Source organism: Pan troglodytes, chromosome 15, assembly GCF_028858775.2.
Source record: "Pan troglodytes isolate AG18354 chromosome 15, NHGRI_mPanTro3-v2.0_pri, whole genome shotgun sequence".
NCBI lineage: Eukaryota > Metazoa > Chordata > Mammalia > Primates > Hominidae > Pan > Pan troglodytes.
The window spans coordinates 29,383,489-29,407,535 of record NC_072413.2 but is presented as its reverse complement, the minus strand read 5'-3'; the positions used below and the strand labels follow the sequence as shown (position 1 = coordinate 29,407,535).

Genomic DNA, 24,047 nt, shown 5'->3' with positions numbered 1-24,047 from the left:
GACAGAGCGAGTCTCTGTCCCAAAAAAAATAAATAAATAAAATTAAATTAAAAACAACAAAACAAAAACTGGAAAGAACCAATCCTGTTAGAACAGTTTGTCCTCTGTCCACCCATCATTTTCTGTACTGTACTTGAATTTGTAATAAAGCATATTCCTTCATTAAAGAAATATAATGTTATAACTTCAGCTAGAGAGAGTTATAAAATATGTAGAGACCCTATGCTGTAGAAATACAGCTGTGTCACATGCCTCTCTAGGACATCAGTTGAAAATTTTGCCTCTTTATCCTTCTATCATTCACCTCAAGGGTAATGATATCTGCAGCTTAGTGCCTAGAACATTGTTAGATACTTAGAAAATATTTGTTAAATGAATTGATTATTGGCTCTTACATAATAGACAAGCCTTTTTTTTGTTTGTTTGTTTTTGTTTAAGACAGAGTCTGGCTGTGTCGTCCAGGCTGGAGTGCAGTGGCACGATCTTGGCCTGCTGCAACCTCTGCCTCTAGGGTTCAAGCAATTCTTCTGTCTCAGCCTCCTGAGTAGCTGGGACTACAGATGCCCACCACCATGCCCGGCTAATTTTTGTATTTTTAGTAGAGACAGGGTTTCACCATATTGGTCAGGCTGGTCTCGAACTCCTGACCTCAGGTGATCCACCTGCCTCAGCCTCCCAAAGTGCTGGGATTACAGGTGTGAACCACCTCGCCCAGCCAAGCCTCATCTTATTAGTAGTTTATTATCATTTAAATGTATGTGAATATGTGTTTTTTATTTTAAAAGATCAGGTTACATGTTATAAAGTTGAGGTTAATTTGGCCGGGCGTGGTGGCTCACGCCTGTAATCCCAGCACTCTGGGAGGCAGAGGCAGGCGGATCACGAGGTCAGGAGATCAAGACCATCTTGGCTAACACAGTGAAACCCCATCTTTACTAAAAATACAAAAAATACAAAAAGCTGAGCGTGGCGGTGTGCACCTGTAGTCCCAGCTACTCGGGAGGCTGAGGCAGGATAATGGCGTGAACCCGGGAGGCGGAGGTTGCAGTGAGCCAAGACTGTGCCACTACACTCCAGCCGAGACAACAGAGCAAGACTCTGTCTCCAAAAAAAAAAAAAAAAAAAAAATTGAGGTTAATTTATGTGACTTTATTGAGTGTCTGCTACGGTCTAAGCAAAGCAGTAAGTGAGTAAAAGGGAAAGGAGGCATACTAATTTGTTAATGATGGGAATATTTTGGGGGCATGGGATTATTAGGATCTCTTATTTTCATTTATATGAGTCCATAGTTGCAGTGAACGTGGATTTTAAATTTGATGAAGGACAAATTAAATCAAAATTTTGTTTTTCATATAAATTACCTAGTATCTTAAGTTCTCAGAGCATTGTATTTTGGATTATAGGAAATTTTAGGTATAATTTGTATCATTTCTTTTCTTTTTTTAATTTTATTTTGTGTTTTGAGATGGAGTCTCCTTCAGTCTCCCAGGATGGAGTACAGTGGCACCATCTCCTGGGTTCAAGTGATTATTCCACCTCAGGCTCCTGAGTAGCTGAGATTACAGGTGCCTGCCACCACGTCTAGCTAATTTTTGTATTTTTAGTAGAGACGGGGTTTCTCCATGTTGGCCAAGCTAGTCTTGAACTCCTGACCTCAAGCGATCCGCCTCCCTCAGCCTCCCAAAATGCAGGGATTACACGCGTGAGCCGCTGCACTGGGCCCCATTTATTTTCTTAGTAGTTGTAGTACTTTTTACTTGATTTTCTAAAATTATCATGACATGTTAACATTCATGCTAGTAAAGTGTAGAATATAGAATAGAAAAGTGCATTTAAGAAAATTATAAGTCATTTTTGGTGAGCTCAATATATTTATAATAGAAAATAAATGGAATTATTTCAAAAATGAACATATAGGGCTGAGTCCCAATTTTTTGTATTTTTTTATTAAGTGTTTTTTTAGCAGAGTGTATAAAATGTAACATTGGATATTTTACTGTTCATTAATGCATGCATTTTGATTTATTTTAACTTCATTTGGCTTCATATAATTCTATTTTTACTTTTCAAGGAAAGCAAGTCTTGCTCTAATTCGAAAAATGATTCATTTTTGCTCTGAAGCACTGTTAAAAGAAGTTTGTGATTCTGATGTTGGTCACAATTTGCCTACAATACTAGTGGAAATCACTGCAACTGTCCTGGATCAAGAGGTCCGTTTCTTTTTCAAAACTCTTTAGCATTAATTTCCTTTAGCTAGTAGTCTGAAATAAAATTTTTGTTTTAATTTCAGTAAATCATGTTGTGCAAATTACTGCATTTCTCTACTCCTGGCAACTAAACTTATTTTTATTTTTTATTTTTCAGGATGATGATGATGGCCACTTGCTGGCTTTGCAGATCATAAGGGATTTAGTAGATAAAGGTGGTGATATATTTTTGGATCAGCTAGCCAGACTTGGTGTAATTAGCAAAGTGTCAACGTTGGCAGGTCCTTCCTCTGATGATGAGAATGAAGAGGAATCAAAACCAGAAAAAGTGAGTGGTCTTAATTATAGAGGTATCAGGAAGAGTTTTTTTTTTTTTGAGGAAAATCTAGTTTCAATTTTTGATGGTTTTTGACAGGATAATGACAATATGAAATAGTTCTGTATATTTTTTAAATTGGTCAATTTTCTTATAAAACATTTTGATCAACAATTTTAAACATATAGAAATGTTGCAAATATAGTTAAAGAATATCAGAATACTCTCTATCCAAATTCACTAGTTATTAACATTTTGCCCCATTTCCTTTAACATTTTTTCAGACACGTATCTGTTTGTGTGTGTGTGTGTGTGTGTATGTGTGTACTTTTTTTTTGAGATGGAGTTTCGCTGTTGTTGTCCAGGATGGAGTGCAATGTTGTGATCTCAGCTCACTGCAACCTTCACCTCCCTGGCTAATTTTGTATTTTTAGTAAAGACGGGGTTTCTCCATGTTGGTCAGGCTGGTCTCAAACTCCTGACCTCAGGTAATCCGCCTGCCCTGACCTCCCAAAGGCTGAGGTTGCAGTGAGCCGAGATCGCACCACCGCATTCCAGCCTGGGTGACAGAGTGAGACTCCAACTTTTTTTTTTTTGTGACAGAGTCTCGCTCTGTCACCCAGGCTGGAGTGCAGTGGCGCGATCTCGGCTCACTGCAAGCTCCGCCTCCTGAGTTCACGCCATTCTCCTGCCTCAGCCTCCCCAGTAGCTGGGACTACAGGCGCCTGCCACCATGCCTGGCTAATTTTTTGTACTTTCAATAGAGACAGGGTTTCACCATGCTAGCCAGGATGGTCTCGATCTCCTGACCTCGTGATCCGCCCGCCTCTGCCTCCCAGAGTGCTGGGATTACAGGTGTGAGCCACCGCACCCGGCCTGAGACTCCATCTTAAAAAAAAAAAAAAATTGATGGTTAGCTGAATACAGAGTTTTACCTTTTAACCTAAATATTTCACCAGAAAAAAACCAGGACATAGTTGTAGTATAATTATCAAAATCGTACTAATCAGAAAATTTAATATTTATGTAACACTAATATATTCTCTGGAGACATATTTAGATTTTGCCATTGTCTTTAATGTCCTTCATATAGTAATTTTTTTTTCTGGTCCACAATGAAATCCAGGAGCACACATTACATTGGTTATCATATTCCTGAGAACCTGCGATAGTTTGTCCTGAGAACCTACAACAGTCTGTCAGCCTTCCTTTTATTTTCATAGCTTTGGTGTTTATGAAGAGAATAGAACAGTTAATTTGAACAAAGAGCCTAACTTTGTGTCATGTTTCTTTGTGATTAAATTCAGCTTATGTGTTTTAGCAAAAGTCCTATAGAGGTGATACTATGCTCTTCTAGGTGCATAATGTTCCTTCTTGGAGGCACATTTGTGTCTCTTTGCCCTGTTGGTTATGATAACTTGGATCACTTGCTTAAATTTTTCTCTTCCAGGTTTCTCTACTGTAAAGTTGTAAAGTTGCTCTTTTCCTTTTTTTTTTTTTTTTTTTTTTTTGAGACGGTATCTTGCTCTGTTGCTGAGGCTGGAGTGCAATGGCATGATCTCGGCTCACCGCCCCCTCCACCTTCTGGGTTAAAGCGACTCTCATGCCTCAGCCTCCGGCGTAGCTGGGATTACAGGCACATACCACCACGCCCAGCTAATTTTTGAATTTTTAGTAGAGACAGGGTTTCATCATATTGGCCAGGCCAGTCTCGAACTTCTGACCTAGGTGATCCACCCACCTCGGCCTCCCAAACTGTTGGTATTACAGGCGTGAGTCACTGCTCCTGGCCTCTTTTTCCTTTTGTAATAAGTAATTTGTAGGGACATAATTCCAGACTGTGTAAATATGCTGTTTCTCAGTAAATTTAACCCAGCAATTTCTGTATTCATTGGTAACTCTTGCCTTAGACTGCAAATTTAAATATACCTTTTCCGTCTCTAGTGGTTCCCAGCAAGATTTATTTCTAATATTTAGTGAATGCTTACTGTGTGTTAATAACAGGGTAGTAATATTTTTGAAAAAAATGGTGGCATATGAGTTATAATTGTAGAATCTCGAGGGTGGTGAAAGAGAGAGTGTGTATGTGTTACCCAAATCTGGTTAATCGTCAGAATTACTGGGGGATTTAAGGAAAAACAAAACAAAAATATTATCCGAGTTTATTTTCTGGAACTCTCTCTCAAGAAATAGGTTACAGCAATCCCAACCAAGATCCCAGCAGTCTTTTTGTAGAAATTAACAAGGAGATTCTAGGCTGAGTGCAGTGGTTCATGCCTGTAATCCCAGCACTTTGGGAGGCCGAGGCAGGGAGATCACCTGAGATCAGAAGTTCGAAACCAGCCTGGCCAACATTGTGAAACCCCATCTCTACAAAAAATACAAAAATGAGCCAGGCATGGTAGCACTTGGCTGTCGTCCCAGCTACTCAGGAGGCTGAGGCAGGAGAATCACTTGAACCTGGGAGGCGGAGGTTGCAGTGAGCTGAGATCGCGCCACTGTACTCCAGCCTGGGCGACAGAGCAAGACTCCATCTAAAAAAAAGAAAAAAAAAATTAGCTGGGCGTGGTGGCACACACCTGTAATCCCAGCTACTTGGGAGGGTGAGGCAGGAGAATTGCTTGAACCTGGGAGGCAGAGGTTGCAGTGAGCCGAGATCGGATCGTGCCATTGCACTCCAGTCTGGTTGACAGAACAGAACTCCATCTCAAAAAAAAAAAAAAAAAAACAAGGAGAGTCTAACATTTGTATATAAATGTAATAGCCAAAGCAACCTGGAAAAGGAGCAGCGTAGAAGGATATACATCAATTTCAACTCTTTTATAAAACTTTGGTAATCAAGAAAGTGTCACAATAGTGTAAAGATAGATTAATGACCCACTACACATATGGCCAATTGATTTTCAACAAAAGTGCTAAGACCACCAAGAAAGGATGATCTTTTCAAAAAATGAACAAGCCAATAGCATATGCAAAATAATTAAACCTCAACCCTTACCACATATATATATATTTGTATCATTTCTTTTTTTGTTTTGTTTTGTTTTTTGAGATTGAGTCTCCCTTAGTCTCAACCCTTACTACCCATGTATATATATAGCATTATATATATACATTATGTATATACATGGTTAGGGTCCCATATACAAAAATTAACAAAATGAACCATAGACTAAAATGTATACACTAAAATTATGAAACTTCTAGAGGAAAAGAGAAAATCTTAGTGACCTTGGACTTGGGAAAGATTTTGTAAATTAAACTTCAAAAGGTTATACTGTAAAAGAACAAATAATTGGTAAGTTGTACTTCATCATTACACACTTATGCTCTTCAAAATACGTTGAAATGGTCGGCTGGGCATGATGCCTCATGCCTGTAATCCCAGCACTTTGGGGAGGCTCAGGTAGGAGAATTACTTGAGCCCAGGAGTTCGAGACCAGTCTGGGCAACATGGTGAGGTGAGTCCCTGTCTCTGTTTTTTTTTTTTTTTTTTTTTGAGATGGAGTCTCGCTCTGTCGTGATCTCAGCTCACTGCTAGCTCTGCCTCCCGGGTTCACGCCATTCTCCTACCTCAGCCTCCCGAGTAGCTGGGACTACAGACGCCCGCCACAATGCCCGGCTAATTTTTTGTATTTTTAGCAGAGACAGGGTTTTACCGTGTTAGCCAGGATGGTCTCGATCTCCTGACCTCTTGATCCGCCCGCCTTGGCCTCCCAAAGTGCTGGGATTACAGGCATGAGCCACCACGCCTGGCCGACCCATCTCTATTTTTATTTAAAAAAAAAAAAAAGAAAAGGCAAGCCAGATAATTCTCTCAGATTTTATGTATCTGAAAATTATTTGGCCTTCTTTCTAATTTTTTCTTTTTTGAGACAGGGTCTCGCTTTGTCACCCAGGCTAGAGTGCAGTGGTGTGATCTCGGCTCACTGCAACCTCTGCCTCCCGGGTTCAAGCAATTCTCCTGCCTCAGCCTCCCAAGTAGCTGGAATTACAGGTGCACACCACCATGCTCAGCTAAGTTTTGTATTTTTAGTAGAGACAAGGTTTTACCATGTTGGCCAGGGTGGTCTCGAACTCGTGATCTCAAAGTGATCCACCGCACCTGGCCTCTTTATTTATTGTTTAATTAAAAAAATATTTATTTTATTTTTGTAGAGATGCGGGTCTCACAGTGTTGCCAAGGCTAGGTTGGTTTTTGGCCTCAAGTTATCCTCCTGCCTTGGCCTTCCAAAGTGCTGAGATTACAGGTGTGAGCCACTGTGCTTCTTTGTCTAGTAAGTTTTGATTTGCTACTGGATATTGTAAATGTGATGATGTTGGGCTCTGGGCTTTGTGGTCTTTTGTAAAGAATATTGGGTTTTGGCCAGGTACCTTGGCTCATGCCTGTAACTCCAGCACTTTGGGAGGCCGAGGCGGACAGGTCGCTTGAGCCCACGAATTCGAGCCTAGCCTAGGTAACATGGCAAAACTCTGTCTCTACAAAGAATACAAAATTGTCCTTGCATGGTGGCAGAATAGCTTTTACTCTAGGGAACTTCACCGCTATGATCCCAAATTTGTGATTTCTTTGAATTCACTGAATATCCTGGTGATCTATGAGGATTTTCTACTCTGGCTGTTTGGAATGCAAATGTCTGGCTACTTGTATGATCTCTTACAACTTTCCAGTTGTTCTTTGCCCAATCTTATGCAGTATCACCCCGTATATAAGTGTAGTACTCAGTGGAAACTACTTTGCAGATTTTTGGAGAGGCTTTTTCTCTTTAGTTCCCTAATAGTGAACTCAGCCTCCACATATTCCAGTTGCCTCAAACTTCTCAAACTCTGATCTCTATTTTCTTAACTTGTACTGCTAGGATCTGTTCCCCTTCCACATGAGCTTAGCCAGAAAATGGTCTCTGGTTCTAAGAGACTTGCTTTGTTTGCTTTCATTTTCTTGGGGATCATAGTCCTGCATTGACTGTTCTTTAGTGTTTGAAAACACATTTTTCGTATATCTTGTCTATATTTTAGTTGTTTATGATGGACCTATTTAGATAATTTAATATCTTTTTTTATGTGAATATTTTCCATTTTTAAATATGTCCAAAAAAAGTTTTAGGAACACAGGCTGAGCTACAAAATGTTTATACATTTTTAAAAAAAAAAAAACATGCTGAGTCAGGCGCGGTGGCTCACGCCTGTAATCCCAGCACTTTGAGATGGAGGAGGGCAGATCGTGAGGTCAGAAGATAGAGACCATCCTGGCTAACACGGTGAAACACCATCTCTACTAAAAATACAAAAAATTAGTCCAGCGTATTGGCGGGCGCCTGTAGTCCCAGCTACTTGGGAGGCTGAGGCAGGAGAATGGCGTGAACCCGGGAGGTGGAGCTTGCAGTAAGTGGAGATTGTGCCACTGCACTCCAGCCTGGGTGACAGAGCGAGACTCTGTCTCAAAAAAAAAAAAAAAAATGCTCTAACTAAAATACTTGTATGATCATGGGAATGAGTATATTTGATTCACTTGGCTAAGGGTGGGGTCTTGGAATGAATGAATGAATTTTATTTCCTTATAATAGATAATATATATTATATATAAATTATAAATATATATATTTATAGAGAGACACTGTCTCTATTATCTATATAGAGGTTGTAGATAATGTCTCTATTATTATAGAGAGAGTGAGACCCTGTCTCTATTATCTATATAGAGATTATAGATAGTGTCTTTATTATCTAGATAGATAGATAGATATAGATAATAGAGACAGAGTCCCGATCTGTTACCCAGGCTGGAGTTCTGTGGCACAGTCCTTCACTATAACCTCAAATTCCAGGGCCCAGGCAGTCTTCGTGCTTCAACTTCTCCAGTAGCTAGGACTACAGGTGCGCACTACCACCCTCAACTAATTTTTAATTTTTTTTTTTGTGGAGACAGACTCGCTACGTTGCCCAGGCTGATCTTGAACTCATGGCCTAAGCAATCCTCCTGCCTTGGCCTCCCAAAGTGTTGGGGTTACAGGCATGAGCCATTACTGTCAGCCAAAATTTATCTTTAAAAAGTTTCTTTGGTGATTCTGTTACACACTTCACTTTGGATACCATTGAGCCTCTCTAAATCATCACTGATTACAAATAGGCCCAGAGATGTAATGAGTTCACCAAGGTTTTAGGTTATTATGTTGTTGTGTGTAGTGCTCTAATCCATTAGTCTTTACCCCACTACACCTGGACATGATATAATATAGGTCATTATTTACATGAATTTCTTAATATTTTTAACACTTATTTGTAAGATTTAGTTATAGGTAATTAATTAGTCAGAATTGAGAGCCAGGTGCTGTGGCTTGGACCTGTAATCCCAGCTACTTGGGAGGTTGAGGTGGAAGGATTGCCTGAGGCCAGGAGTTAGAGGCTGCAGTAAGCTATGATGACACTATTGCACACCAGCCTGGATGACAGAGTTGAGACCATGTTTCTAAAAGGGGGGAAAAAGATTAAGCTACAGGCAATTGAGTATTATGTTCAGAGTATTTAAATTTGAAATTAAATTAGATTCATGTTTTTAAAATATGTATGAATATTTGAAATTGAAATTATTTTCCATGTTTAATTGAATAATTCTACACATTTAGGAAGATGAACCACAGGAAGATGCTAAAGAATTGCAGCAAGGTAAACCATATCATTGGAGAGACTGGTCAATCATTAGGGGAAGGGACTGCTTATATATTTGGAGTGATGCAGCAGCCTTGGAATTATCTAATGGCAGTAATGGATGGTTCAGATTTATCTTGGATGGAAAACTTGCCACCATGTATTCAAGTGGTAGTCCGGAAGGTGGATCTGACAGTTCAGGTAATATTTTGTTTCAATTAAAATATTTTCCTAGTTTCTACAGTTTGGTTTTTTTCTCATATTTTTGCTGCCATTGTCAAGGTATTTTATTTTTTTGAGACGGAGTCTCACTCTGTCACCCAGGCTGGAGTGCAGTGGTGCGATCTCGGCTCACTGCAGCCTCCACCTCTCATGTTCAAGCAATTCTCCTGTCTCACCCTCCTGAGTAGCTGGGACTACAGGCACCTGTCACGATGCCCGGCTAATTTTTCTATTTTTAGTAGAGATGGGGTTTCACCTTGTTGGTCAGGCTAGTCTCGAACTCCTGACCTCAGGTGATCCCCCTACCTCGGCCTCCCAACGTGCTGGAGTTACAGGTGTGAGCCACTGCGCCTAGCTTGTCATGGTATTTTTTAGAAATATTTGTTTCTTTATTTTTTAATATCAATTTCTTTTGTATCAGTAGAGAAAAATTATTATACCATGAAAATATTTCCTAAATGTCTTTTTACTGCATGGGACAAGGAACAACACTGTATCTACTTTTTAAAAAAATATCTTTACAAATATAGCTCCTTTTTTTTTTTTTTTTTGGACAGAGTGTCTTACTCTGTCTCCCAGGCTAGAGAGCGGTGGTGTGATCATAGCTCATTGCAGCCTCAAACTCGTGAGCTCAAGTGATCATCTCGCCTTAGCTTCCCAAGTAGCTGGGACTACAGATGCGTACCACCATGCCTGGCTAATATTTCCAGTTTCTAATTTAGTTTTATTGTTTAAAATTTATATTTTAATAGGTGTTTTTTTCCTAAGAGAAAATACATGTCATACTTGAAAGAAATAAGATTTTGAAACAAGTATTTTGTCTTTATAGAAAGCCGAAGTGAATTCTTAGAGAAGTTACAAAGAGCTCGAGGCCAAGTAAAGCCATCTACTTCAAGTCAACCTATACTGTCAGCACCAGGACCCACTAAACTTACTGTAGGAAATTGGTCACTGACATGTTTGAAAGAAGGAGAAATTGCTATTCATAATTCAGATGGTCAGCAAGCTACAATATTGAAAGAAGATTTACCTGGTTTTGTATTTGAATCTAATAGAGGAACCAAACATTCATTTACTGCAGAAACTTCCCTGGGTAAGTATGTAGATATGTAAGTTTATTGGGTACAAATAAATGAATATGTTAAATCGTAACAAAGTAAGCTCTGTGAATATTCTTTTTTTTCCCCCCAAGGTTCAGAATTTGTGACTGGCTGGACTGGCAAAAGAGGCAGAAAACTGAAATCTAAGTTAGAAAAAACAAAGCAAAAGGTATATCTGTTGGATGTGCTTTATTCTTGTCTTTTATACTGATTTGGTAAATTTTCAGTGGTAAAGTATAAGCACTGAAAAAAATTGAGCCATAGAACGTAAGCAGCCCTAATATAATATATTTTTAGTTTTTCTATTTTCTGTGTTTTCTTAAATATTTATTTACATATAATTTTTATACCTATACTAAATACCAACATTAAAACAGAATCAAAATGGATGTTAATATGAAACAAAATGTAAATTACTTGACTTATTAATTGCACAAAAAATTCAACTCATTGAGATTATTAATGATACTAGGATATTTTTAGTGTTGTAGTGGGATTGAAAATGACTTGTATTTTACAATCTGGGTTAATACCTTGTGATACAGCAAACTTAATTGCCTGGTTCTAAATTCAGATTATTTTGATACTTAGTTTAATGGCTATCTCAGCTGAAATTATTACTTCAAGAAGATACAGTAGCAGATGCATAATTGACAATTTTTTTATGCTTTCATCAGGTTTGCATTATTACTTTAAAATATGGCCAGTATATTTCCATGTTTATTGTTCTTGCATTTTTTTTTTCATTTTTAAAAAAGAACTTAAGTAAGATAATCTCATAGTTAGAGTCAACATTTTCTGGTGACTAGTATGTTTATTTTACCTATAATGGTAATATAAAATAGGATTTTTTAAATTTGTTTTGTTTTGAAACAGTCTCTCTGTATTGTCCAGGCTGGTCTAAAATACCTGAGTGCAAGTAATCCTCCTGCCTCAGCCTCCCAAGTAGCTGGGACTACAGGCGCTATGCCTGGTTCTAAGATAGTTTTTAAATACAGTATGCAAAGAATACTTGTATATGATTAGGATTAGGGGAGAATTCTTGTGTTTTTATGGCTTTGACCAGAGAAATTGTAATAATGATGTTTCTATTTTTTTTTTTTAAACAAACTTAGTGAAACCCTTGTAATGTTTTTTTTGAGACTCGGTTTCGCTCTTGATGCCCAAACTGTAGAATGGTACAGTCTCAGCTCACTGTAACCTCTGCCTCCTGGGTTCAGGCTATTCTCCTGCCTCAGCCTCCTGAGTAGCTGGGATTACAGGTGCCTGCCACCATGCCCAGCTAATTTTTTGTATTTTTAGTAGAGACGGGGTTTCACCATGTTGGCCAGGCTGGTCTGAAACTCCTGACCTCAGGTGATCCACCCTTCTCAGCCTTCCAAAGTGCTGGGATTACAGGCATTTGCCACCGTGCCCGTCCTGTAATAGTGGTTTTCATTTGAAGCGGATGTTTTATATAAAGATGTTCACATCTTTATTTCCTGTTTGAATGTGCTAGGTTATCCCAAATATATTTGCAGGTGGTATACTTTGGAAAGAACATAGCTTTTTTATTTATTTATTTTTATTTTTATTTTTTTTGAGATGGATTCTCACTCTGTCACCCAGACTGGAGTGCAGCGGTGCGATCTCGGCTCACTGCAACCTCTGCCTCCCCAGGTTCAAGTGATTCTCCTCCCTCAGCCTTCCGAGTAGCTGGGACTACAAGCACGTACCACCATGCCCAGTTACTTTTTTGTATTTTTAGTAGAGACAGGGTTTCACTGTGTTAGCCAGGATAGTCTCCATCTCCTGACCTCAAGTGATCCACCTGCCTCGGCCTCCCAAAGTAGTGGGATTACAGGCATGAGCCACCACATCCGGCCAACAGTAGTTACATTTTATAAAGTTATTGTGAATACTGAACCATTGCTTGTGGGAGAAATACTGGGTTAGATTTCTTCTAGGCCTAAGGCCTGTTGTGACAACATTTTTTCACCTTGTTTTTTAGTATGTTTTTGTTTAAAGACACCTTATTTGCTATGTATTGTTTTTTGTTTTTTGAGACAGAGTCTCACTCTGTTTCCTATGTTGGAGGGCAGTGGCACAGTCTCAGCTCCCTGCAACCTCCGCCTTCCAGGTTCTCACCTGCCTCAGCCTCCCAAATACCTGGGATTACAGGTGCACGCCACCATGCCCGGCTCATTTTTGCATTTTTAGTAGAGACGGGGTTTCACCATGTTGGCCAGGCTGGTCTCAAACTCCTACCTCAAGTGATCTGCCCGCCTTGGCCTCCCAAAAAGCTATCATTACAGGCCTGAGCCACTGCACCCAGCCTGATATGTATTGTTGATTTATTAATATTGAACTGGCCAACAGCACTGCTATGCTTGAACAAAGCTTATTTTAGCACACACTTTTTTTTTTTTTTCTTGTAAGGTACATCACAGTCTTCTTGTGCTTAGAAACACTGGATAGCACTTAAGCACTATGTTTGGGGGCCATTTTAAACAATGAAATCAGGAAGAAAAAGCCCCAAAATTCAAAATATGTGACACTAAGTAGATTGTGAATAGGGCACTTGTTTATAGTATGAGACCTGAAGCAAGAAAGAGTGTCACCTTTTTGAATTCTGCTGGGAACATGCATATTGGGCACCTTAAATTTATTGCTGCACTGTGCATGTCTGTCAATGAATGTGAAAGCTCTGCAATGATTGATTTTGAGGTTACAAATTTTAATGAATACTCATATTTGCAAGCATGGAACCGTTGAATAATCTGACTATAAATCACCTATCTCAAGAGTTTTTTGGAATACCTAATATGTCGTATTAACCAACCAAATCCAGACTACAGGATACTGAAATTTCATAACACAAACTAAAAAAAATCAGTGAGAACATTGTCTCAATCCTGTATTCTCATTAAAAAAAAAAAAATTATGGAGGGTGTGGAGTGAGGGTGGCAAGGGTTCCAGAACTGTTGGGTACTATGCTCACTACCTGGGTGTTGAGATCATTTGTATTGCAAACCTTAACATCACACAATATACCCATGTAACCTGCACATGTACCCCGAATCTAAAATAAAAGTTGAAATTATAAGAAAAAAATTTTAAAAATTACTGCTTCACTTTCTTGGTTTGAAATCAGTAGCAACTCAGTGAGTAGGTGGCTATCCTTTTGCATATATAAACAAGTATGCATCAAAATATTTTAGGCAAAAATAATTTTAACTAATTTTTTTTTTTTTTTTTTTTTTTTTTTGAGGCAAAGTCTTGCTCTGTCACCCAGGCACTGGCACAATCTTGGCTCACTGCAGCCTCCACCTCCCGGGTTCAAATGATTGTCCCGCCTCAGTCTCCTGAGTAGCTGGGACTATAGGCATGCACAACCATGCCCAGCTAATTTTATTTTTAATTTTTAGTAGAGACGAGGTTTCACCATGTTGGCCAGGCTGGTCTTGAACTCCTGACTGACCTCAAGTGATCTGCCTGCCTTGGCCTCCCAAAGTGCTAGGATTACAAGCATGAGCCACCACACCAGTATTAATTATTAATACTGTTTTATAAAGAGATAGTTTCTTCAAACTTGTCTTATATCCATGATTGCCATCTTTTAATTCTGAAGGGCATACCAAAATAGAATAGAAAGTATTATTAAGTAGTTTAGAGAGATACGTTTTTTTCTGTTGCATTAGAGTTATGCTGGGTTTGTTTGGGATTAAAATGGCATTAGGTGAATCCTAAATTTACATTACTTAAGCATATATTTGTAAATAATATCATGTACTAAATTTCATCAGACCCAGAACATACATAGGTTGTTTCCTCAAATAACTGTAACTTCGAGAGCTCATTTGTGCCCAAATGACAGTACATACGTACCTTTTCGTGGTGAAATATGTAAATACAAGTGTCTATAAAAGTGAAGATTTGGTAAAATTATTAATTGTAAAAATTCACATTTGTTATGTTTATTTTGGTAGGTACGAACTATGGCTCGAGATTTATACGATGACCATTTTAAAGCTGTTGAAAGCATGCCTCGTGGAGTAGTGGTAACACTCAGAAACATAGCAACTCAGTTAGAGTCATCTTGGGAACTTCATACAAATAGACAAGTATGTCATCCTCTAGATTTTAATGATGTGTAGTGAATTTTAGTTTGATGTCTTCCCCTCTATCCTTTATGTCATGGGTATTGAGTAGGGGGTCAGCAAATTATGGCCCAGGAGCCAAATCTGGCCTGCTCCCCATTTTCGTATGGCTTTATGAGGTAAGAATGGTTTTTATACTTTTAAATGATTGAAAACAAACCAGAAGGACAATTTCAAGACATATGAAAATCAGATTTCGGTATCCATATAATTTAATCACACATAGCCATGCTTATTCATTTACATATTGTCTATGACTACTTTGGTGCTACAGGGGCGTGGTTGAATAGCTGTGATGTAGACTATATGGCCTGCAAAGCCTAAACTGTTTGCACTGGGCCCTTTACGAAAACGTTTGCTGACCTCTGGTAGACATAATTTGTGTTAATAATTTGAACTTTTAATTTTGCTTAATATCTAAATTATTGTCATGATAATTGATGTTCTGGTAAGTTATTTTAAGAGCTATGTTTATGTTTTTGATTGCCTTCATTAAATTTTTTTTTCTTTTAGTGTATTGAGAGTGAGAACACTTGGAGAGATTTAATGAAGACAGCTTTAGAAAACCTAATTGTACTTTTGAAGGATGAAAACACAATTTCACCATATGAAATGTGTAGCAGTGGCTTGGTACAAGCACTTCTTACTGTGTTAAACAATGTAAGTTTATCAAGTAGTAAAGAACAAAAATACAGTTTTAAAAATTATTTGTAGTTACTCCTTCGGTAGAGTGGTTTTTAGTTTGTTTTGTCAAGAAATATTTAAAAGCTGAATGATGTTAATATTTCTAATTTCTTCAGCCTTTAAGTTTTATGATTAGTTTGAGCCAAATGAATTAAATAATTGTTTATTTTGATTTCTAAGTTCCCAGTTATAATTTGCTAAAGGTTTTGTTGACTAAAAACACTTCAGCTTGATTTGTTATTATTCACTCCTCTGATTTTTACATAAGTTATATAAAATAGAATATGTCTGTAGACCTTAAGTACCCAAGTTATATGCATAATGTATGAACAATGAAAGTTTAGGAAGTTTATGATGGAAGGAACTCTCCACAGGGCTTGTTTTCCAAAGAAAAGTGTTGTTTGGAGGAGCAAAGTTATAAGCCTACCTAAGCATATCATAAAGCTGTTCAAAAATAACTCAGACTCAGTCTTGTGGATGGAAATGTAGCGCTCGAGTCACATTCTGCTTAAAGTTATAACAAATACAGATGAGTTAAAAGGAAAAAAGTTTAGGAAGTTTATGTGAAAATTTGATAAATATTTGCTAATAACCTTATATATTTTTTCGATTTAAGAATGTCTCTTTATTGTGGTAAAACTTTATTCCTTTGTTTATATATTTATTTATTTTTGACACAGAGTCTCGCTTTGTCGCCCAGGCTTGAGTGCAGTGGCGCAGTCCTGACTCACTGCAGCCTCTGCCTCCTGGGCTCAAGTGATTCTCCTGCCTTAGCCTCCTGAGTAGCTGGGATTACAGGCACCTGCCACCACGCCCGGCTAATTTTTGTATTTTTAGTAGAGACGAGGTTTTGTCATGTTGGCCAGGCTGGTTTCGCACTCCTGACCTCAAGTGACCCGCCCGCCTTTGCCTCCCAAGTGCTGGGATTACAGGCATGAGCCACTGCACCTGGCTCTTTTTTCCTTTATTTTAATAAAAGAATTATATTCATTTCAGTTCTACTTAGTTTTATTTATTTAATTAATTATATTTTTAAAAATTTGGAATGCTTCACGAATTTGTGTGTCATCCTTGTGCAAGGGCCATACTAATCTTCTCTGTATCATTTCAGTTTTGGTATACGTACTGCTGAAACGTGGACTACTCAGTTCTTTTTAGTGTGTGTGCATGTGTGTATGTGCATCTGTGTGTTCGCCATGATGCCTAGGCTGGGCTCAAGCGATCTGCCTTCCTTGGCCTCCCAAGGTGCTGGGATTACAGGTGTGAGCCACTGTGCCTGGCCAGAGTTGATTTCTTGATCTTAATCATTGTATGTGCTGATGCACTCTTAAGATTTACTTTAGGCTGGGCGCGGTGGCTCGTGCCTGTAATCCTAGCACTCTAGGAGGCTGAGGTGGGCAGAACACTTGAGGTCAGGAATGCAAGACAGCCTGGCCAACATGGTGAAACCCTATCTCTATTAAAAATACAAAACAAAATTAGCCAGGCGTGTTGGCATGCACCTGTAGTCCCACCTACTCTTCTGTAATTCTGAGGCTGGAGAATTGCTTGAGCCTGGGAGGCGAGGTTGCAGTGAGCCAAGATAGCACCACTGTACTCCAGCCTGGGTGACAGAGCGAGACTCTGTCTCAAAAAAAAAAAAAAAATTCACTGGAACTTCAATGAGTCCCATAGTCCCTTCATAAACTTTACTATTTGCATTTATTCTCATTTATTATAGTGATATATCACATTATATCACTTAGTAATCTATGAAATAGTTTTGATGTACCAGTTTTTTCCTAATACTTATTAAAGTAAATAGTACTGTTAAAATGGAAAATGTTCATTCCTATATTAATATAATCTGAAACCATCTTGTATACTTGGGGAAACACTGATTTTGCAGCATAATTGGTGAGTATATTATAACATTGAAGAAGGAAAAAATTTTGTATGTTAGCCATGGCCTACTAGTCACATACTAAAAATAATTTTAATTGAAACATGAAATGATGAATGATTTTATTCACATTGTAGTGATCATTGTATAACAATATGTTAACATTTGTCTCTTAGTTTTTGATAAGTTTCAGTAAGATCCTTAAATTATTTTTTTTTTGGACTTTATACTTTTTGTTTTCTTTAGAGCATGGATTTGGATATGAAACAAGATTGTAGTCAACTGGTAGAAAGAATAAATGTTTTTAAAACTGCCTTTAGTGAAAATGAAGATGATGAAAGGTAAAATCTCAAATTTCTTTGAATTTGATGTTTGTAATGTTTACACAGTTGGTATACTTCCTCTAAAATAAGTCTAGTGTAACATTTATGCACACAAAAGAAACTCTTAATAAGAAAGTAACATATTATACATGTATAATAATAAGAGGAAAATTTTTGAAGTTTTTTTAAATCTAATGGAATAAAAAGAAACATTGAAATTACATGTCTGGTATGAATGCAGCTGATCGCTTAGTTTACTTATTCATGATAATTATTATTTTGTAAATTCAGACAAGATTTTGCTCTGTTGCCCAGGCTGGAGTACAGTGATGTCATCTTGGCTCACTGCAGCCTCAACCTCCTGGGCTCAAGCATTTCTCCGGTCTTCGCTGCCCAACGTGTTGGGATTACAGGCATGAACCACCGTTCCTAGCCTGATCACTTAGTTTAAATTACATGCCTGTTTAAGATAGTTGAAAATTTGAACACTGATGAAATGTTTGATAATATTAAGTAATAATTGTTCTTTTTAAAAGTGTAATACTGTTTTTTTTAAAAAAAATAATTCTTTTGTTAGATTTATATACAAAGACTATCTCTGGATGAAATGATAAGCTCTTTAGTATTTTTTCAAAATATATAAGAAGGAGTAGGCCAGGCACGGTGGCTCACGCCTGTAATCCCAGGACTTTGGGAAGCTGAGGTGGGTGGATCACTTCAGGTCAGGAGTTCGAGACCAGCCTGGCCAACATGGCAAAAACCCATCTCTACTAAAAATACAAAAGTTAGTTGGGCCTGGTGGTGGGTGTCTTTAATCCCAGCTACTCGGGAGGCTGAGGCAAGAGAATCCCTTGAACCCTGGAGGCAGAGGTTGCAGTGAGCTGAGATTGAGCCACCGTACTCCAGCCTAGGTGACAGAGTGAGACTCTATAACAAAAAAAAAAAAAAAAAAAAAAAAACCCTGGATGGAGATTGGCCATTAGTAGCTAATTGCTAAAGCTGGGTTGATGAAGGTTCATTATATTATTCTGTGTACCTTTGAATGGGATTGCACTTGTCAAATAACAAGTTATACAATTTATTCAGATAATTGTGTTAATTTCAAATTTCATTTTTAATGAATGCATATTATATCTTTATGGATGTATAATGTATTGAAGTATTACTGTGTTTTAGCTCTTTGCAAACTATTACTAGTACTTAAATATACTAGTCTCAATGGAAGCATCTTTTTACATAAATTCCGTAAGTGGTAATACTGTGTTATAGGTTATAGAGGATTTCTTTTTTTTTTTAAGAGATGGAGTCTTGCTGTGTTGCTGAGGCTGGAGTCCAGTGGCTATTTACGGGTGCCATAATTTTGCACTACAGCCTTAAACTCCTGGGCTCAAGCAATTCTCTTTTCTCAGCTTCCCTTGTAGCTGGGACTCCAGCATATACCACCTTGCCCAGCTCTGCAAGACGATTTTTTGAAAGTTCTTGATTCAAATTTTCACATTGTTTTCCGGAAGTGTCATTGCAGTTTACACTAATAATGAGAAAGTATATGTTGTGATACCCTAGCCATCAAATATTTTTTCAAAACTTTGTTGCTTTATATTCTTTTTTATTTATCAAATATTATCCAGTAAAATTATTTAAACTTTAAAAATAAATCATACATCTACTTTAAATATAATTAAGTTTTTATTAGAAAAATGAAATGTTTTATTAAGTAAAGGAAATTGAGTTGTGAGAGTATTTCTACTCAGACATAATCTAATACAAAAATTAAACTGTAGTCATGAAAAAGTAGGGGTATATATTGAAGTTGATTACCATATTTTCTGCATGAACATTTACATGTAGTTATACAAAACCTCTTAATAATAATTATTTCTTCACAGTCGACCAGCAGTTGCGTTAATTCGAAAGTTAATAGCTGTACTAGAATCTATTGAACGTCTACCTCTCCATTTGTATGATACACCAGGATCCACATATAACCTCCAGGTAACCATAAAAAATGTAGTAGCTAGTATTGCTGAATGCATCTAGGAACAGTGTGACACTTTTCTTTAAAAAAAATTATTTTCTTTCACATCGGATTAAAATAAAAATGATTCTACTTAATCTTTAAAGATTTTAGCTTATATGCCATTCGATTGATCTTAATGACTTGAAGTCTGTTTTGTTTGATCAAATCACTGGAAAATGATGCATTCATTTAATATTTGTTAAAAGAATTATATTTCGTAGATCATAAGTGGCAAAAGGTATCAGTGGAAAAAGCTGAGAAAAGGGTTCCTCTTATTCTACAATTATGAGTCAGTTCTGTCTTAGTCCATTTGGGCTGCTGTAACAAAATTCCTGCGAACTTAATAAACAGAAATTCATTGCTCACTATTCTGGCGGCTGGGAAGTCCAAGATCAAGGTGCTAGCAGATTTGGTGTCTCGTGAGGGCCTATTCCTCTTAGATGGAACCTTCTAACTGTGTCCTCACATTGTAGAAGGGATGAACAAGATCTCTCAGGCCTCTTTTATAAGGACACTAATCCCATTCATGAGGGCAGAGCCCCCCCAGAAGTTCCACCATCCAACACCACTGCACTGGGGATTAAGTTTTAACACATGAATTTTGCGGGGACACAAACATTCAGATCATGGCAAGTCCCTTCCTTATCACTATATTGTAAACATAAGAAAAAAAGTCAAGATATTTTAAGCACAATTTTTTTCGGGTCTTTATGTCAGTGGTTAGAGTCAGATTGCCCAAGTCTTCACTATTCCTGTCAATCACATGGTTTCATAGCCTCTTTTCCTTCCCTCCTCCTCCCCATACAGATACATATATATATCTGTATATAATATGTAACTTCCTATTTACATTCTCATTCATTCAATTATTCTTTTCTTTAGTAGCTGGGATCTAGATGCAAACAAACAATACATTTTACTAATGTCCTAGCCCCAAAACTTTATCACTTTTTTTGTGGGTTTTTTGGTGTTTCCTAGCAAGGCCTTCTGCTTTGAATTTTGCCTTTATCTAAACTGTTCTGCATTCTACTGCATGGAATAGTTTCTTTTGAATAATAGCCTTTAATGAGTGATTGAGGATCTATATATGCCAAAGCAATGCAAAGCTAACAAAACTTGCCATACCTCTGAGAACCCAATACTGTTATCAGTGCCACTAGACTCCCAAACTAGAGTACTTATTTAGGGAGTTTTACAGTGCAGTAGTTGCACCTGATATTCTATATGTAAAAGATGTGGAGGGCTACTTTGTGTTTTGTTTCAGACAGAATAACAGGAGTAATGGGGACTGTTTGGTCCATTGTTTTTAAGCTTTATTCCTGGTAAGTGGATGAGTTGGAGATAAGTCTCAAAGACAGTGCACCGGTGCCTTTTATTATGCATTTTTCACTTCAGGAGTTTGTGCAAGATCCAAAGAGAGGAAGGCCAGGAATGTGCTCTCTGGTAATTTTGCTGTCTAAAACTACCGAAATGCACATATAAATCTTTAATTGTTTTTATAGGAATTAGTTAAGATTTATACAGAAATGAATCTACCTAAAATTGCTAGTCCTGTGCTTGTTGCTTACTAAAATGTATTGGATTAAAAACTATTTTGCATCTTTTAAAGTTTATTAGCCTTTGATTATACAGGTCGAGTATTCCTTATCCAAAATGCTTGGAACCAGAAGTGTTTTGGATTTTATAATATTTGTTACCGATTCAGCATTCCTAGTCCAAAATCCGAAATGCTCCAGTGAGCATTTGAGCATCATGTCAGTGCTCAGAAAGTTTCAGATTTTGGAGCATTTCAAGATTCCAGATTTGTAGATTAGGGATACTTATCCTGTAGAATATATTCTAGCGGAGTAAGCTAATTAGCTACTTTTCAAAAACTTACCTGGAAAATTGTGAGTTATAAGTCACTTTGATTAAGAAGTTTTATAAGTTTATTTAAACTGTATATTTAGAAGTTAAGAAGTTTTGTAAGTTTATTTAAACTGTGTATGTTTAGAAATTGTTTAGAAATTCTAGGAAGTTAAGTTTGTCTTTTACTTGATAGCCCTGTAACTTACTTAGTGTCCCTTTTATAAAAGAATCTTTCCTGTTGGATTGTTTTCTTTTTTTCTTTTCAAGACTGGGTCTAGCTCTGTTGCACAGGCTGGAGTGCAGTGTCGTGATCTCAGCTCGCTGCATTCTCCGTGTCCCAGGCTCAGCTGATCCTCCCGCCTTAGCCTCTCCAATACCTGGGACTACAGGCATGCATGCCTGGCTAATTTTTTGTTTGTTTGTTTGTTTTAATATGTAGAGATGAGGTCTCACTGTGTTGCCCAGGCCGGTCTTGAACTCCTAGGCACAAGCAATTGATCCTCTTGCCTCAGACTCCCGAAGTGCTAGGATTACAGGTCTGAGTCACTGTGCCTGGCCTAAAGAATGTTTAATAGGCTGGGCGTGGTGTCTCACGCCTGTAATCCCAGCAGTTTGGGAGGCCAAGGTAGGCGGGTCACCTGAGGTCAGGAGTTTGAGACCAGCCTGGCCAACATAGTGAAACCCATCTCTACTAAAAATACAAAAAGTAGCCGGGCGTGGTGGCACGCACCTGTAATCCCAACTACTCAGGAGGCTGAGGTAGGAGAATCGCTTGAAGCCGGGAGGCAGAGGTTGCAGTAAACCGAGATCACTCCACTGCACTCTAGCCTGGGCAACAGGAACAAGACTCCCATCTCAAAAAAAAAAAAAAAAAAGGCCGGGTGTGGTGGCTCATGCCTGTAATCCCAGCACTTTGAGAGGCCAAGAAGGGCGGATCACGAGGTCAGGAGATCAAGACCATCCTGGCTAACAAGGTGAAACCCCGTCTCTACTAAAAAATACAAAAAATTAGCCGGGCGTGGTGGCGGGCGCCTGTAGTCCCAGCTACTCAGGAGGCTGAGGCAGGAGAATGGCATGAACCCGGGAGGTGAAGCTTGCAGTGAACCGAGATCGCGCCACTGCACTCCAGCCTGGGCAACAGAGTGAGACTCCGTCTCAAAAAAAAAAAAAAAAAAAAAAGAGAATCTTTGATAGAAAACAGACATTTGTTCATAGTTCTGTTATGTTTATAGTTAATAAATCCAAATCTCAGTTGTTTTAGGGTATATCATTTTTTACAATTCTGAGACAGAAACCAAGACGTTTTCCAGAGTATTTTGATCGTTTTTGTGTAGATACTTACAAGGAGATTACGATTTCGGTTGGAACGTGCACCTGGTGAAACTGCATTGATTGACAGGACTGGCAGAATGTTGAAGATGGAACCTTTGGCTACAGTTGAATCTCTGGAACAGTACCTTCTGAAAATGGTGAGTTTCTGGCAAGGGCACGGTGAAATAAGCATTCTGAGCTGTGGTTTAGCCTTTTAGGACAATAATTTGGGAAGTATATATCCAGAGTTATGGTAATACAGTTTGGCCCAGTAATTCCATTTTAGAACTGATTTCTACATGAAGATGTTTATTATAATTTTGTAATATTGAAATAGTAAACAAAAACCTTAATTCCAATCAATAAATTAATGTTAAATAGATAATTCATATTAAAAATTTAAATTTAATTGACAAATTGTGTGTGATAATTATTTCTATTAATTTGAGTATCATATAGCCATAAAAATGTATAAAGACTAATGATAACAAAAATGTTTTTGTACAGTATGATCAAGAATTTGTTTTATCCTATCCATTGAAATAATAAACTAAAGAAATACTCTGTGATTATTAATAGTGAGGTGCTTTGGTTGTGGGACTTTTTACTTTTCTTTATATTTTTAAATGAGCATTTGTTTTTTGTTTTTGTTGTTGTTTTGTTTTGAGACAGAGTCTTGCTCTGTTGCCAGGCTGGAGTGCAGTGGCACAATCTCGGCTCACTGCAACCTCCACCTCCCAGGTTCAAGTGATTCTCCTGCCTCAGCCTCCCAAGTAGCTGGGACTATAGGCACCTGCCACCACGCCTGGCTAATTTTTGTATTTTTAGTAGAAATGGGGTTTCACCGTGTTGGCCAGGGTGGTCTCCATCTCTTGACCTCATGATCCACCCGCCTCCGCCTCCCAAAGTGCTGGGATTACAGGCGTGAACCACTGCACCCGGCCTAAATGAGCATTTGTTATAATAAAAGAAAACAATTCACATTAAAGAGATAGGAAAAAAGTAGGTAACGTGCTTGAAAACAGCATTATTAAGGTGACTGTCTTTCATATTTTCTTTGGTTTAGGTAGCAAAACAGTGGTATGATTTTGACCGATCTTCATTTGTTTTTGTTCGAAAATTAAGAGAAGGACAAAATTTTATATTTCGGCACCAGCATGATTTTGATGAAAATGGAATCATTTACTGGATTGGAACAAATGCAAAGTAAGTCAGTCATTTTACTTTAAGCTGGAGTGACCATATTCACTTGGTAAAAGAATTCTAGGAAGTAGAATAAAATTGTTAGCACTCTGAATATTCTGTGGTTTAAGGAATTTTGACTTGTAGGTAGAAGTTAAGATTATCCAAATT

General features: G+C 37.9%; 1 protein-coding gene and 1 non-coding gene across 19 annotated transcripts in view; one reads left to right on the top strand and one right to left on the bottom strand.

The window, feature by feature from the left end:
• HECTD1 (HECT domain E3 ubiquitin protein ligase 1) overlaps positions 1–24,047 on the top strand; it is a 107,908-nt gene that overhangs the window by 48,392 nt on the left and 35,469 nt on the right. For all 18 annotated transcript variants that reach the window (XM_009427619.5, XM_063793291.1, XM_063793285.1 and 15 more), the window contains 11 exons: positions 2,072–2,210; positions 2,365–2,535; positions 9,147–9,369; positions 10,220–10,483; positions 10,583–10,659; positions 14,459–14,593; positions 15,143–15,289; positions 17,442–17,536; positions 19,405–19,510; positions 22,718–22,852; positions 23,761–23,900. In XM_009427619.5, the coding sequence (XP_009425894.1) occupies positions 2,072–2,210; positions 2,365–2,535; positions 9,147–9,369; positions 10,220–10,483; positions 10,583–10,659; positions 14,459–14,593; positions 15,143–15,289; positions 17,442–17,536; positions 19,405–19,510; positions 22,718–22,852; positions 23,761–23,900 (1,632 nt within the window). The remainder of the gene's footprint in view (positions 1–2,071; positions 2,211–2,364; positions 2,536–9,146; positions 9,370–10,219; positions 10,484–10,582; positions 10,660–14,458; positions 14,594–15,142; positions 15,290–17,441; positions 17,537–19,404; positions 19,511–22,717; positions 22,853–23,760; positions 23,901–24,047) is intronic.
• On the bottom strand, positions 16,348–16,457 carry LOC112205535 (U6 spliceosomal RNA). Its single transcript, XR_002939473.1, has one exon. It is a non-coding gene; the product is annotated as a U6 spliceosomal RNA (small nuclear RNA).